Source organism: Ambystoma mexicanum, chromosome 3q (assembly GCF_040938575.1).
Source record: "Ambystoma mexicanum isolate Mex_15411 chromosome 3q, UKY_AmexF1_1, whole genome shotgun sequence".
Taxonomy (NCBI): domain Eukaryota; kingdom Metazoa; phylum Chordata; class Amphibia; order Caudata; family Ambystomatidae; genus Ambystoma; species Ambystoma mexicanum.
In genome coordinates, this window is record NC_090926.1 from 393,854,595 (window position 1) to 393,868,900 (window position 14,306).

General features: G+C 45.0%; 1 protein-coding gene across 3 annotated transcripts in view; it reads right to left on the reverse strand.

The window, feature by feature from the left end:
* HMGXB3 (HMG-box containing 3) overlaps positions 1-14,306 on the reverse strand; it is a 1,885,602-nt gene that overhangs the window by 537,700 nt on the left and 1,333,596 nt on the right. For all 3 annotated transcript variants that reach the window (XM_069654075.1, XM_069654073.1, XM_069654076.1), the window contains one exon: positions 47-178. In XM_069654075.1, the coding sequence (XP_069510176.1) occupies positions 47-178 (132 nt within the window). The remainder of the gene's footprint in view (positions 1-46; positions 179-14,306) is intronic.

A 14,306-nucleotide genomic window follows, 5' to 3' on the forward strand; every position in this document is an offset into this window, starting at 1 on the left:
AAAAGAAGTGTTCGAGACGAAAAGTGGAAATCCATCACCTACTGACCTGTTTGGTCCTGAACAGATTCAAGCACACTGCTCACAGACGTGGTGGGATCCTCTCCAAGCTTGATTTGATTTCGGATGGTATAGAGCAGGTCCAGACTCACCAGCAACTTATTTCCCAAGTTAAAAAGACCTATAGATAAGGGAGAAAACCAACAATGCTTAGCTGCCAGAAAGAACAGCCTGATAATATCTAGCCAGAAACCTCTTACACAATCCCAGATCATGGACATGGTATTTAACAAGATGGCACTATTTATGCAGTACAAGTTACTCACTGTACTGACCCGAGAATTCCAATTTCACGTTAAGAGGCCTCTGTCATTAAAGTGTATGGGATACCAGCCATGAAGGAGACAGAACTGAAACATGCTAACATCTTTTTAAATTTAAAGAAATTGATCCGGAGCACACATGAGGCAATTCCCACACACAATGTCCCGCTCATGTGCCCCTGGCTTCACCCTACATGTCTTCTGCGTCGAGCTGATCATTAGAAAGGACTTAAAGTATTTGCGTTTATTGAAGAATAGGGTATCCTTTCGAACAGAAATTACTTAGAAAGTAGGCAAAAACAGAGAGTGGAGGCAGTCCTTGAGGAGTATGCCTTCACAAGAAAAAGAATTGTTTGATTTCCTTAGGTATACCAGGATATGGAGGAGAAATAGTGGGAATACACCTTATGCAGTGGCGCACAAAACAATATTTTTAACACAGAGCAGCAGATCAATATCTACACATTTACAATTTACAGAGCAGTCCTGGTGGCAGAATGCAGGAAAGGGGGATTAGGTGGTTAGTCTAGATAGGAAATTGGAGGCTTGAGAAGCCTCCTATTGCTGGGATATGGAGATGGAGCCTTGTTTGTTCCACTGAAGAGATGGCTTTAATGGCCAGATGGAGGGCATTATAGTGGAGTAGGACAAGTAGGTAAAAGTGGCTAAAGCTGGAGGAGGCAAAGGTTGGGAGCAAGGCACTGACCGGTTGTAGAGAGATGAGAAGCAGAGCGTTTGAGAGGGAGAGCATAGTCAGATGCAGTCAGCGAGGTATTGGGGGCTAAGACCACAGATGGATTTGTGGACGAGTAGCAGAAATTTAAAGAGAGCGATTATTGCACAATGACGCATTAAGAGTGGTGAAGTTAGGAAGATGTGGGGGAAGATCTTGATGGTTGAAATGGGTGGTTGAAAGGGGTGCATGTGGAAAAGTTGATAACTTTGTTGAGGGGGAAAAAAAGAGTGTTAGGTAAGATTTTCATAGAAATGGTAAATCTTCCTGACCTGGGTTGACCCCAGAACATTTTGCTTTACTAGTGGGATATTTTTCCTTAATACCTCTGTGATTGGGTGCCTTTTTCCACACTCACAAAATCTTTTACTCTTTTTATGGGTGTCAGTTTTTAGACTCTCCATAGTGTCTTTTTAAAGTTATACTCTTTAACAACGTTTTGGCAATAAGTGCCTGTTGATGGTGGGTTTCCCTAGGGGCTCCTCTTTGAAACTTTATCTGCCTAAACTTGAGGGAACTACAGTTCCCAAGGGTAGAAAGGATCTTTGGATCCCTTGTACATTTTGTTAGGTGAAACCAGCACACCCCACCTTATGTGGAGTGCTGGGGAGATACAATGTATCCCCTTTCACAGTAAAACTAACAATTCTGTTACTGGGACAAGCTTACCCTTCAATGGCTGGTGGCAGTGATACCTTGTATTAATTAGGTGCACCTTTAGCGCAGGCTGTGTTCACAGATGCAGTAAAGGCACCCAAGGGTGCTAATTTTACCAAAATGGCACCCGTCTTCTTTTTTCACCATTTTAGAGTTTCTTGTCCTTTCTTGTTCCTTCCCCTGACATTAAGAGCAGGAAATTCCTTTCTGTGATTTTTATCTTTTTATCTTCGGCGGGAGTCCCCTGGACTCCCCGCCCAGGCTCCAGTCTGTCTGTGAAGGCAGGAAGCGATGGGAGGAGTCCAAACCTCCACAGCTCTTTGTCTTCCTCCTTGCCTGAATGGGGACAAATCCCAGTGAGGGGCTGGCTGTCCTGATTGGACAACCAGACTGCTCCTTCTTGTAAAATGCAGGGAGAGAATGTAGAAGTTGTGTTGTAATTCCTGTTAAATACTGCAAACCTGGAAGCTGAAGACAAGTCGACCACTGGCACTGAAACTGAAGAGGATGATGAAGGAAAAGCGGCTGAAACGATTTCCAGCGACCGGAGAGCCTGCTGTAGCCCTTCCTTTCAATCGACCTGGGGACTCCGAAAATGATGACCCGGACACAGAGCTTGGTGTGACACACTAGATTCAAGAAGACCTGCATTTTGAGCCATCCCACGAGTTGCTGGGTCCTTGCGTTGCTGCAATACCCCAATACCCTGGGACCTCGAGGCACTGTGCAGTGCACGGTCTTCAGAATTCCGAATCTCGCTGAAACTTTGTTGGCATCCTGGTGGATCTCCAGAGACACGAATCGAGTCCAAAAAGTCCCCTCAACAAAGTGCTGGACCATTGTAACACGAGAATTCAACCGTGATTTTCTGTCTTCTTCTGTGCTCCTTGAAAAGGCACCAAACCCGCAGAACCGCATTCAGCCACGAGGAAAACCTTGCCTAGAGCCTTCTCCATTGATCCCTGCTGCAAAGTTCCTTCTGAGGTCTTGTTTTTCCATCCCCACAACAAGGAATCCACTGACCGGGTATTTGGCTGCAGATCCTGAAGTCCTCCTGCTGCAAAATCTTCAATGCTGAGGTACTGTGTTGGCTTAGGTATTTATTTTTTTATTTTACATTTATAAAGCGCTCACACAGCCCGCAGGCATCGAGGCGCTGTTACAGGAATTCTTTGTTTTTCTTAGTTGCGTAATTGTGTTTTTTTTTGTCTTAGTTACGTATTTATAAGGCGCTTAAACACCCAGAGGTTTCTAAGCGCGGACCCGGGGATCAAACCTGTTGTTGCTTCGTGTCGTCTTGCTTCCAAGACGCGCACGCTGCCGCTGAGCTATCCTCCCGGGACGATATGTACTTACCTTAAGTCTCTTAGGATTTCTGTGTAGCTGTGGTGTGTTTTCTGTGATGGGGGCATCTCGACCAGTGCACCCAGTCCCACTGCTAGAATCCTGCTAGGGTGTCTTCTGCGAAGCCCATGGACCCTCTTCTAACTATACAAGTAAAGTACTCACATGTTTGCCCAGACTTCCTAAGAAACTCTGGCTTTTGCTACTTAAGAATCTATTCTGACACAGTCTATTGGTCACGAGATCCTAGTGACCCTCCTTCTGCCACTGAGAACACTCATGCTCCAAGAATAAGGGAAAGACTTAAGGGATTGGGCCTTTTGCCTAGAAAAGAAAATAAGTGTTTAAAAGTGACTTACTTGTAAAGAGTTGGTTGGTAACTGTAACTCTAAGAGTGAACAGTTACAAAAGTTCTTACTTACCTTGGATGTGTGATGCACTATTCTTAAAAGTATGGTTAACATCTTTCTTTCCTTCCTTGGAAACCGTTTTGCCATTCTAATAGAAAGTATATGTGAAGGTATATCACTCCCCTGTGATAAGGTTGGGCCTCTTCCCAAAAGTAATGTGTTGGTTTCACCAGATTATGGCTGTTAGGATAATTGTATGAGTCCCCCCAGCTGGGTCTTGCTTTCCTGACTTACTGCTATCCTATTCAGAATAAGTCTGTATTAGGTTGTTGCCTACCTAGAATAACTGAGTCATTCAGTAAAGTGTAACATTGGGTTTTGCTTTCCCTGTGCTGTTGGAGGCAGATTCAAAGAGAGTCTTTGGTTCTAACTATCCCTCATAAGTCATACATAAGGTACTTGTATAGCTGGGAAAGATCTACCTGGATTTCATTGCAAGGATAAAAAAGTATATGGGTTTTACTTGCCTTGAGTTAGCTGTGTGCCATCCAAAAATAAGTTACAAGTGTTACTGCTTATCTCAATTTGTGTCTCACTGATCTCAAAAGCACCTGTAATTGAATATTACATCCTTAGGTTTTACTCACCTAGTATAACTGTGTTATCACAAAAGTAGTTATAGGTTTTTACTGTACCTGGAATAAGTGTTCCACTATTCACAAAACGTATACTGTCCAGTTGACTGATTATGTGATTTGTTACTGAGCGTCATTATACAAATGGTAGGATCTACTGGCCTGGCATAACTGAATGCAATTGTGAAAGTAACCATTGGTTTTTACTCCCCAAGAATAGGTGTGACCTATACTGAATGTGTATGAAAAGGTTTTGACTTCCCTAGAACTTCTGTTAGGTGTTCTAAATAAGGTTTATGCTTTGGTCTGTGTTCCTTCAAGCATAGTGTTGTGTTCTGATAATTGTGATTACATATAATGTGAATGTGTGAGAGTACTTATTTACCCCCAGATTTATCTGGGCCTACTTGTATTTAAAGAAAGCTGTCATGGCCACTAGTCATGGGGCCAGTCCTTCCTCATCTCCAGGGTCCCACTGGACCCAGTCCTGGCGCCTCTGGCGCCAGGCTCATGTTAAAGTGTGCTCTGCACACTCTAGGCCTAGGGCGTGTGCAACTGGGCGTGGCCCAAGGAACAGAACTGGAAGGCACGTGCTACATGCCCAAAGAAGGGCAAGATGGAGTTTGTAGGCGGAGCTAATGGGAGGTGTTACACATTGTGGGAGGTGGTCACTATGGGCTTGCAATCGATTGTGTGGTACTCTTCACTACGCGACTCCCGAGAATCCTTCTCAAGATGACTTCTGTTCTGAAAGTAGCAGTCTAGACTCTTCACGTTTCTCTGAGACGTTCCGGCCTGCTCACGTGATCCTTTATCAAACACGGAAGCGGGCAACCCCTCGCGTCTGTTTCTACAGACGCTCCGTGAGTTCGCCTCTAGGGATTTCAACATCTCTGCCTCTACCATTTGCCTTTCGACTAACCCTGTAACCTTTTTGTCTCCCAAGCTCTCATCTCTGGACTCTCGCTCCCATTCCGGTCTTGCTATCTCTCGGGATTTCTCATCAAGCCCAGATATCCATCGGCGTCACGATTACGCCAACCCTGCTTTCATCCTTGCAGAAACACCCAATAGCTGTAAGTGCCATAAAATCGGAACTTCGTTCCGTCTCTCCCAATTCAGATTCTGACCCAAGTATTATTTCTTTTAGAGCTCTTGTCTCCCGATCTCTTCTCCTTCGGAGCCCTAAACCAATCATCCTCTCCTTCACTCTGCGGGTGAGAACCTTTTTACTGTAGCATTTAATTTCCACTTCCCATTCCCTTCTACTACTCTGATCATTTACCTTTCGTTCATCCAGATGAAGCCTTCCTGCCCACAGCCACTCGTAGAAGACATTCATCAACCATCCGGATCCACAACACTTCCAGATTCTATCAGGGTTTTCTTCCCCATCGAGGGTTTCCCTGGCTACCCTGTTATCTCCCCTGGTTAATCCCATTCCGGGTCGGAGAGGACAGGGCTGTCCTAGGGTAGCTTTTCACGGCTGCACTTGGTTGTTTCCTGGCGGTCTACTCGATCTGTCAAGGTGAGATTTTTCACATTTTGCTGATTATTGTGGGAAACAGTATCGACATTACTGTCGTAATTCCATTAAGTAACAGGAGGGGCCTGAACCAGCCTATATAAGACCAGTCCATCCACATGCCCTCGCTTTGCGTTATTCTGCTTCCAAGCAGCGCACCACTCTCCGCTGTACCTACCTGTGCCTCACTGGATTACAGCCTCATCTTCAAGATTTCCTGGGACCGCTTCTTACCTGCAGTCTTCCGCCTCATCACCGCAAGCGTCTTCTCTTCAGCTACTCCGTCGCTGCAGACACGTCTTACCTGCTGTCAGCCGCTCCATCTCTGGACGCGTTTCCCATCTTCTGCCAGCCTCTGCATCGCTGAGCACGCATCTTACTTGTTGCCAGCCACTACATCGCTGAGCGTGCCTCTCGCCAGCCGCTACTTCGCTGAGCGTGCATCTTACCTGTCACCAGCCACTACATCGCTGAGCGCTCCAGCTGCTACATCGCTGAGCGTGCCTCTTACCTGCAACTCGTTGCAGCCTGTGCCGGACTCTTCTTCTTACTTCCATTCCATTACGGCCTGAGCCGAGTCTTCTTCCTAACCGACATTCCACCACGGTCAGAGCCAGAGATGCCTTCCTGCAACCGCAAATCTTCATCGAGGACCCGGACACCATTCTTCATCGTCGGCCTGCACCTACGAGGGAAAAGAACAAACAGGGTAGAACTCATATGCATTCACACGGCCGCATATATACAAGAGACTAAAGTTCCCTTATAAAGACCAATTTACCTGCCACTGTGGAAACTCCATCAACCTCGAAGGTCTTCCTGACTCTCCTCAATCCAGACTCCCTTCCCGTACCTATGGAAATTGAATGAGACATTGCAAGAATTACCGCTAGACGGTCATTCTGATCGAACTATAATCATACTAAAGACTCACCTTATACGTGGATTGGTCGCAGCTCGTCTGGATCAACCTTCCCATTGGCCAGTGAAGTAACTTGGTCCGTTCTACGCGCCCCTGCTAGGAAAGGCAGGACGGCTAGCTCAACATAACAAAACTACAGGTGAGCATCTATGGGAAAGTGTTTTCCCACTGCATTCTGGCACGAAAGGGCTGGGGGAAGTCACAGGGTCCCCACTCCATTCTCATTGCCTCTCCTCTTCACGCAGGGGCAACATCCAGCTCCTGAGCCGCAGGTCCAACCACTCTCTGAAGGGGAAGGTGATTTCGAGGAACCAGGCCAAGGGAGGGCTCCAACCGTGCCCTCACGCCCCCGCGGAAACCAGGTGAGCACAACAAAATCCTTTATTTTTACAATACATAGTGTTTCAGTGTTGGACCATTTGTATTCCACTTTCATTTATACTGATTCTACAGCCTTCTCTCCCTCCTAAGATAAGCCTGACTGCTCTGTCCACGCTATCATGAACTCAGGGGGTACAGCCTTAAACTCAGAGTGGAGTCGTGTACTGCCTCAGTTGAATGGTTTTACTAAGCCCTTAGTTGGAGTTCAGAAAAACTGTCCAAACACCAAGAAATAGGCTTGCACATTAGCCCAGTTTGCTGAGCACAAGAGAAGAGATAAAGAGTTCAGTTGAGTGATGCATGAGGTGTGTTTGCAGGTTTATGAGATTGAGGCTGGCTGCAGTGGCTATAATAAACTGGAACCTCAAAGTTGTGAGCGGGGGAGGAAGCCAGGGGGAAGAGGTGGGAGAAGGGTGAGTGGGGTTAGCGTTGGAGGCAGTATCGTGTCTAATCCAGGTTTGGGCTCCTTTCTACTGTCCAGGCACCTTGCGGGATGGCGCCACCTCGGCAGCACGATCAAGAGAAGCCCATACCTGGATTCTAGTGGGTGTATAACATGCACAGGCTTCTGCTTGTGCTGGGTGCAGGTGCCAAGGACATCACAGAGAGTCAGACCAGCAACAGAGCATGGCACTCCTTCACCCCACTCCATCATGGTTGGCATTGATGGAACGAGGAAGAACTTACCCATGCCAAGATGGCTGACAGGAACTTCTAGGGCATGAAATTATGGACATCATCATCTTCTAACTAAGCTGCTACAGTGTTTCTTGGAGTGTGTTGCAACGCTTATGTGTCCTGAGATTCATGTCCCCTGGTCTTCATCTCATACTGTTACCTTCCCCAAAGTACTGCTGCAAGCCTCCAATCCATTGTCCTGTTTCTGCCTGGAATCTGCATTTACTGGTCCTTTGCAAGTATTCTGCAGCTTCCCAGAGGCTCAGTCCCTTCAATGCTGATCCTGGGTGGTGTTTGCCACTGCTGGGGTTTTCCTCCAATGGGTTCTGGGGCACCCTCTGTGATACCACAAGACTATCAGCTGTTGCATCCACATCAGGGTATAGTAGCTTTAGGAGAAGAACATCACACACTTGCCAAATCCAAAGAGCCTGTGCCTGGCATCCAGGTAAAACTTGAACTTGACACACTGCAATGCCAGTGCTCAGCTGCCAGTGAGCAATACCAAAGAGAGCTTGTCCCGGAAAACACGCAAAAAAGTCAAAAGCTGCTCTACAGTCAGTTTTCAGAAATATAATTAATGTGAATGCACTGCACAAACAGGCGTATGAGTTTTACAGTTCATACATTATGCAATTTAAATATCCTGAAAACACATGAAAGCGCGGCCTGACCTTGATGTTAGTTTCATGAGATTTAAATTGTGTAATGTACGAACTGTAAAACCCATATGCCTCTTTGCACAGTTGGGGCACCTACATATTGAACAAGTTAGATTTTACTTCAATGTGAGCTTTCAAACATAGAGGATAAATACAATTAATGAGCAGACAGAATAAAAGGTTCTATTAAAAGCCTAGAGGTATGTGTGATAAACATTTTGTATATCTACACAAATAACACACTCGTACTACTCATACTCCAACGACACGCGCTGCTATGCCACAAGTTCCTACAAAACAAGTTAATATGACACACGCTCCTATGACACATGATCTTAGGAGACCTGTTCCTGCCCCACATGCTTCTATAACACGCGGTCGTACGGCACAAGCTCCTACGACAAGTGCACCTATAGCAAATGATTGTGCTGCTACAACTCACCCTATTACCACACACTCCAATGAGACGTGCTCCAATGACCCACACTCTTACAAGCTCTTAGTACACAGGCTCCTATGACCCATGCTTCTAATACATATGCTACATTTGCTCTTACAATAGTCCCCATAATGCCGAGGAAACAGGTAGTTAAAATGTAAAGCTTTTATTGATGATCAACTGAGGATAGATAAAATGGTTTGTGTTAGGGGGTGACTTCAATCTTAAAATGGTCGAAGGGCCGCCAGACGAACATTTTGACCCAGTGGAGGATATGACTTTAAATATCTCCAAACCCCAAATGGAGCAAGCATGTGTGTGTGATGGGCTTGCAATTTTGTGCATGGCTTATGGAATGGGGTATGTGAATAGATAATATGCGCATTTTCCCGGGACTCCTGACTTTTAATAACCATTCAGGATTGTCTACTATTGACTATTTCTGCGGCTCAGTGACATAATTGAGGAATTTGATGTAGTGAAGGACACTTCCAGTGATCATTATTTGATTAGTCTAAAATTAGGGGGATTGCTGGGAGGGAATGCATGCCTGAGAATACTCCTTGTACAGTAGAAGTGGAGGATGTGTTGAATAGGAGAAATAACTGGGCTAGAATGTGCACTCCAAGTTGCACCACAATATTTTTGCAGAACAACGGCCTGGTATTTTGAAGCTATTGGAGAATTCAGGTAATTTAGAGCAGGCTGTGACTGGATTTGTGGATTTACTGGGGGCTTTCACACAGGGATTTGTGGAGGTGTGTAAGAGGAAGGCAAGTTCATTTAGAAAGGGATGGTTTAATGATGCATGCATCATTGCAAAAAAATTAACTCTGGACAGCACTAAAATGCTTTTTCCACTCCAAGAGTGATATTATCCAGGCTAGAGCCAATTATCGTGTCACATTGGAAAAAAAGGAAAGTGGAGCTGGAAGAGGAAGCTTAGGTATGGTACCTGGAGGTAACTGCAACTAAGAACTCCAAGGCATTCTAGGAATTTGTTAACGGTGGTCCGTTATACGAGTCTACTGAAAGGTGAAGACTAATTACATATTTCTTTTTTACTTATTCTCCTGATGTGGTTTCTCTCCCCACTCTCCTCACCTTGCCAATGGTATGTACCAATGATTCATGTTTTGTCTATACTATTATTTTTCAACTGATATCTTGTACCACAATGCCTTCTGCTTTTGTTTAAATATGTATTGTGATCAGCCTTGACAAAGCCACTTGTGTGTCAAAACACGTGTAGGCTGAAAATAAGAGAGACAGAAAGAGAAAAACAGCTCAAATCTTTTGTTATTTATCGGAAGGCCCTAGGGAAAACATTGTTAGTCATATGAAGGCGCAACAATAAACAAACTTTCTGTTACATATATCAATTTCATTGCTACTTACCTAGCAGCTTTGGGCATTTGATTTGATTTTATGTATAACACAAGTGAAGTGTGTCAATGTTTAATATAGGCTAGCGCAACCAACCAGACCTATATTCTTTTTTGTATATTATTTAAGGACAGGTATAGATCTTTGTTGTGTTTCACGTTAAACAATGTCACTTGGGTCATTAATAAGCAGGCCCACAATGTGACACAACTGTGAATATACCCCTTGTTGTATGTTTCTATATAGTGTTGTGTACACAGTTTGTTTAAACACACCCAGATTGAATAGCAGCCTCAGGTAGCACTCACTTGAGCCATTGTTACACCAATGTATTGTACTCAATTGTGCTTTTTTGTTAGGGATCTCTTCTTCCACACCCTTGATGAGGGTGCACAGTGCCACTTCCCTATGTTGTATGAAATCTGTCCGTTGTTACTTTCGTGCTTAGTGAAAGCAGTGTACAAATTAAAAAACTGGTTTTGAGATTGAAATAAATTTGTCCAAAAACTGTTTTACTGTTTGAGGGTCTCTCATCCTGATTACTTTGGTTATTGATATATGTACCCTCCTGGGCATATCGGGACTCCGCCAGGCACCCTTTAAATAGTCACATTAAAGTATGGCTGTCAGATTGCTTAGTCCTTTCAGATATACAGCTTGGTTTTCGGTCTGGAGTGGGCACAATGGAAAAGGCATTAAACCTGTATCGAGTGGTGTCTACTTCGGTGTATTGTAGAGGGGACGCAGTGTAATTAAACCTGTATCGAGTGGTGTCTAATTCGGTGTATTGTAGAGGGGACGCAGTGTACTTTGCATTCATGTACCTGAGCAGAGCCTTTGACAAGGTCAATAGGCCAAAGCTGTGGGCCATGCTCAGGTCTTTGGGCTGCCCAGCTGAGATTTTAATCGTGTTATGGGAACAAGACAGTGAGAACCAGGCGTGTGTACGAAGGGACCCGTGGGACAATGTACTGCTTGTTATAATGTGAGTCTGGGTGTCCGCCAGGGTTGTGTTCTTGCCCCAATTTTGTTAACATTGTATATTAATGGACTACAGGATGCCCTAATGGAGACCAAGGTGGACTATCTGTGTCTGAGTGGTAGGGCTTTACACATTCTAGCTTAGGCAGATAACAGTTTTGATAGCTAGAACTCCCAAGTCTCTGCAGGGCTTAATTAACGCATATTCAGTGTTTATGAAAAACCTGGAGCTGAAGACTAACCCCTCTAAATCAGCAGTGATGGGGTGTGTTTGGGGGGGAAGAAGCAGGTAAAATAGAACCATATGGTTTTGTAATGGGGCAATTATTCCTAGAGTTAAGGGCTTTGAAAATATTTAGGCGTTCGATTCTCAGAGACAGTCGCTGGCCGAGATCATCTCAGAAAACAATCTTTGAAGATGAACCAAAACATAGGAGGGTTTTTTCGCTTTTTGGCTCGTTGCCAGGGGCAACCTCAGGATTTGGTTCTAGAGGTTTATGCGACTCAGACTAAGGCAGTGATCTTGTATGGAGCACCTCTCTGAGCTTATATGAAAACGACTGAGCTACAGGTGCAGGAAAATACATTTCTCAGACGATTACTGGGACTCCCGGGTCCACCCCTAATAAGCAGTGCACAGGAAACTGGCCGTGGGCTTTTTGGAGGATCAGTGGGAGCTGGCTCTGATTCTTTTTTGGATCCACCTTTGGTTCAACGAACATGCAAGTCTAAGCCACTTTATTATGAAGTCTTTAGTATGCAGGACTAATTGGCTTTCTTGCATCAGTGTTTTTTTAACTAAGAAATGCTTTAGTCCTCTTAGTCCTCTTTCACCCTGGTAGCTTGTTGTCTTCTGGGCACAGGTAGCGTTATAAGTGCAGTTATACTTCAGTGGTTGTGGAAAAGCCGGGAATTGGCTACTAACACCAGCCTTATCTCCTTTTGAGCTCCAGAATGTGAGACCGCTGGTGATCACTTGTGCAAGATTTAATTGCTTGTTGTTGAGGGGAAATACCGTTATTTGGAATGGTTATGCTGACAATGAGAGCTATCCGGCATTTTGAGAAGCCAGAGAGGTTTTAAAGCATTTTACTCTCTTCTGCTTGGCATACAATGACATTAGAAGGTCCACAATCTTACCCGTTTTCAGACAGTTTTTTTTATTTTTTTTTTATTTTTTTTTAAAGTTCAAAGTACAATACTTTATTAAATCAAATGTCAGGAAGGTAGACGGCCTAACGTGCCCTATGCTAAGGTGTGATTTCCCTACCCGAATGAAACTAAGGAAAGTCTGAGTCAAAGAGTTCAACTTAAAACTCTGTCTCTGCCCAAAACCTATACTTGCCCTCAAAACTAAAGCTAACCAATGTGTAGGGATGTCAAAATTAAAAGAAATATTGTTCAATTTAAAGTTCTGAGCTTCTTCAAGCTCACAGATTTCTCCCAGCTCTCCTTCCCCAAATATAAAAAAGTTCCACATCAAGGTCTCAAGATTACCTTTCTCGAGTTCAAGATGATTCCGTTCAAAACCAATCCTCGGGGTTCACTTCCCTAAGTTCCAAGTACCACAGTTCAAAGAAAGCAAAAGGTCTTAATGCTTCATTCTGAAGAACACAGATGTAGCTCCTCAAGTCTCAGCGTTCCCTTCCCCAAGACATAACTCTATCATCACAATGTCTTTGGGTTTTCAACATTTAGGGCTCACTGCTCTAGGTGCAGTTGTTAGACCAAACGGTTGACCAATTTCAGGTCACGCAACCAGGATCCCCAACTCTCAGCATCTTTGCTGTGATGTGTGTATTCACAATTTTCTGGCTTTTTCTTACCAGCCCCTTAGCGCTGCCATCACTTGTCACACTGCATTCATTCATAAAAGTTCAGTTTAAGGGTGTTTTATTTTCTTGGCCCATAAAGGTTTTTATTCCATTTAACCGTTTGGATGCTTAATTTTAGGTTTCATTCAATTCATTATTCGATAGGCATTCATGACGTTTTTATTTGTAAAGTTATGTTCAGTTTGGTATTTCATATGCATTGGTTTCATCCATTTTTTTTTTTTAATTCTCTTTATTAAATTTTCCAACTGCTGTAATAAACCCCAACACTCCCCTCCCTACCCTCCCCTCCCTCGATGCTGATGCAAAGATCGTGTGGTTAATCGTCCCATCTAAGCGTTCATTCAGGGTCAAACCAGGTCCAGGAGTCTCAAGCGCTGTGGGCGCCAGCCAATCCTAAAGTCATCCCTGAGAAAGGCAAGGACCTCCCCCCACTCACTTACAAAGTCCTGTATTGCGTTGTTCATCGCATAGGAGGCCCATTCCATCGCTAATAACTCCCAAACTTTACGCCGCCAGTCCTGGAACATCGGGACACTTGTGCCTTTCCATCTTTGAGCGATGATTGTCATTGCTGCCAAAGTAAGCATCACCCTCGCCCTCTCCCTACCCCTTGGGTCGCCTGTCGCTGTTGCTGGCTTTAATCCTAATAGAGACCATTCCGGGGGTATGCCTCCTTCTGCCCCAAATGCTTGTTCCATTGCCTGTTTGATGTCTTCCCAGAACAGGGCTATTTTCGGGCATCTCCACCAGATGTGTTCCGCAGTCCCATCCTGACCACATCCGCTCCAGCAAGTTCTCGATGACCCTGGGTAAATCCTATGCAGATGAGCTGGAGTGTAATGCCACCCGTACAGTATCTTGTACCATGTTTCCCGGGTTTGCGAGGCTCTCACCAATTTGGGGATTTTCCTCCATAGCTTTTACCACTCCGTTTTCTCTATTTCCCTGCCCAGTATGCTTTCCCATCTTCCCATATACGCCCATTGCGGCCTAGGGGTTGCGTCATCCAGGATCTTGTAGAGCTGCGAGATGAGGCCCTTCGAGCCATCATTGGTCACCAAGAATTTCTCAAAAGGAGTCGGCGGTCTGGTGGCCGCTACCCTGTTCGTGGGGTGTAGGAGCCAATGCCGCAATTGAGAGTACCTCAGCCTTTCGCCCTCCCCCACTGGAAAGTCTCTTTTGCACTCCACAAAAGTGCTAATTTCCCCTCCTATGAACATGTCACGCACCCACCGGCACCCTCCCTCTCGCCATTTCCTGAATGCCCCTCCCTCCAGCCCGGGAGTAAAGTCCTTATTATTAAAGATAGGAGTGAATGGGGATGGATAAGTTGTGATTTCCTTGCGTTGGACCAGTCTGTCCCAATTGTCCGCAACCAACTTGGTGATAGAGCTCAGGTACATATGGCCTGGCCGATGGTGTTTGGGTAGCCACAGGACCTCCCCCAATACATGC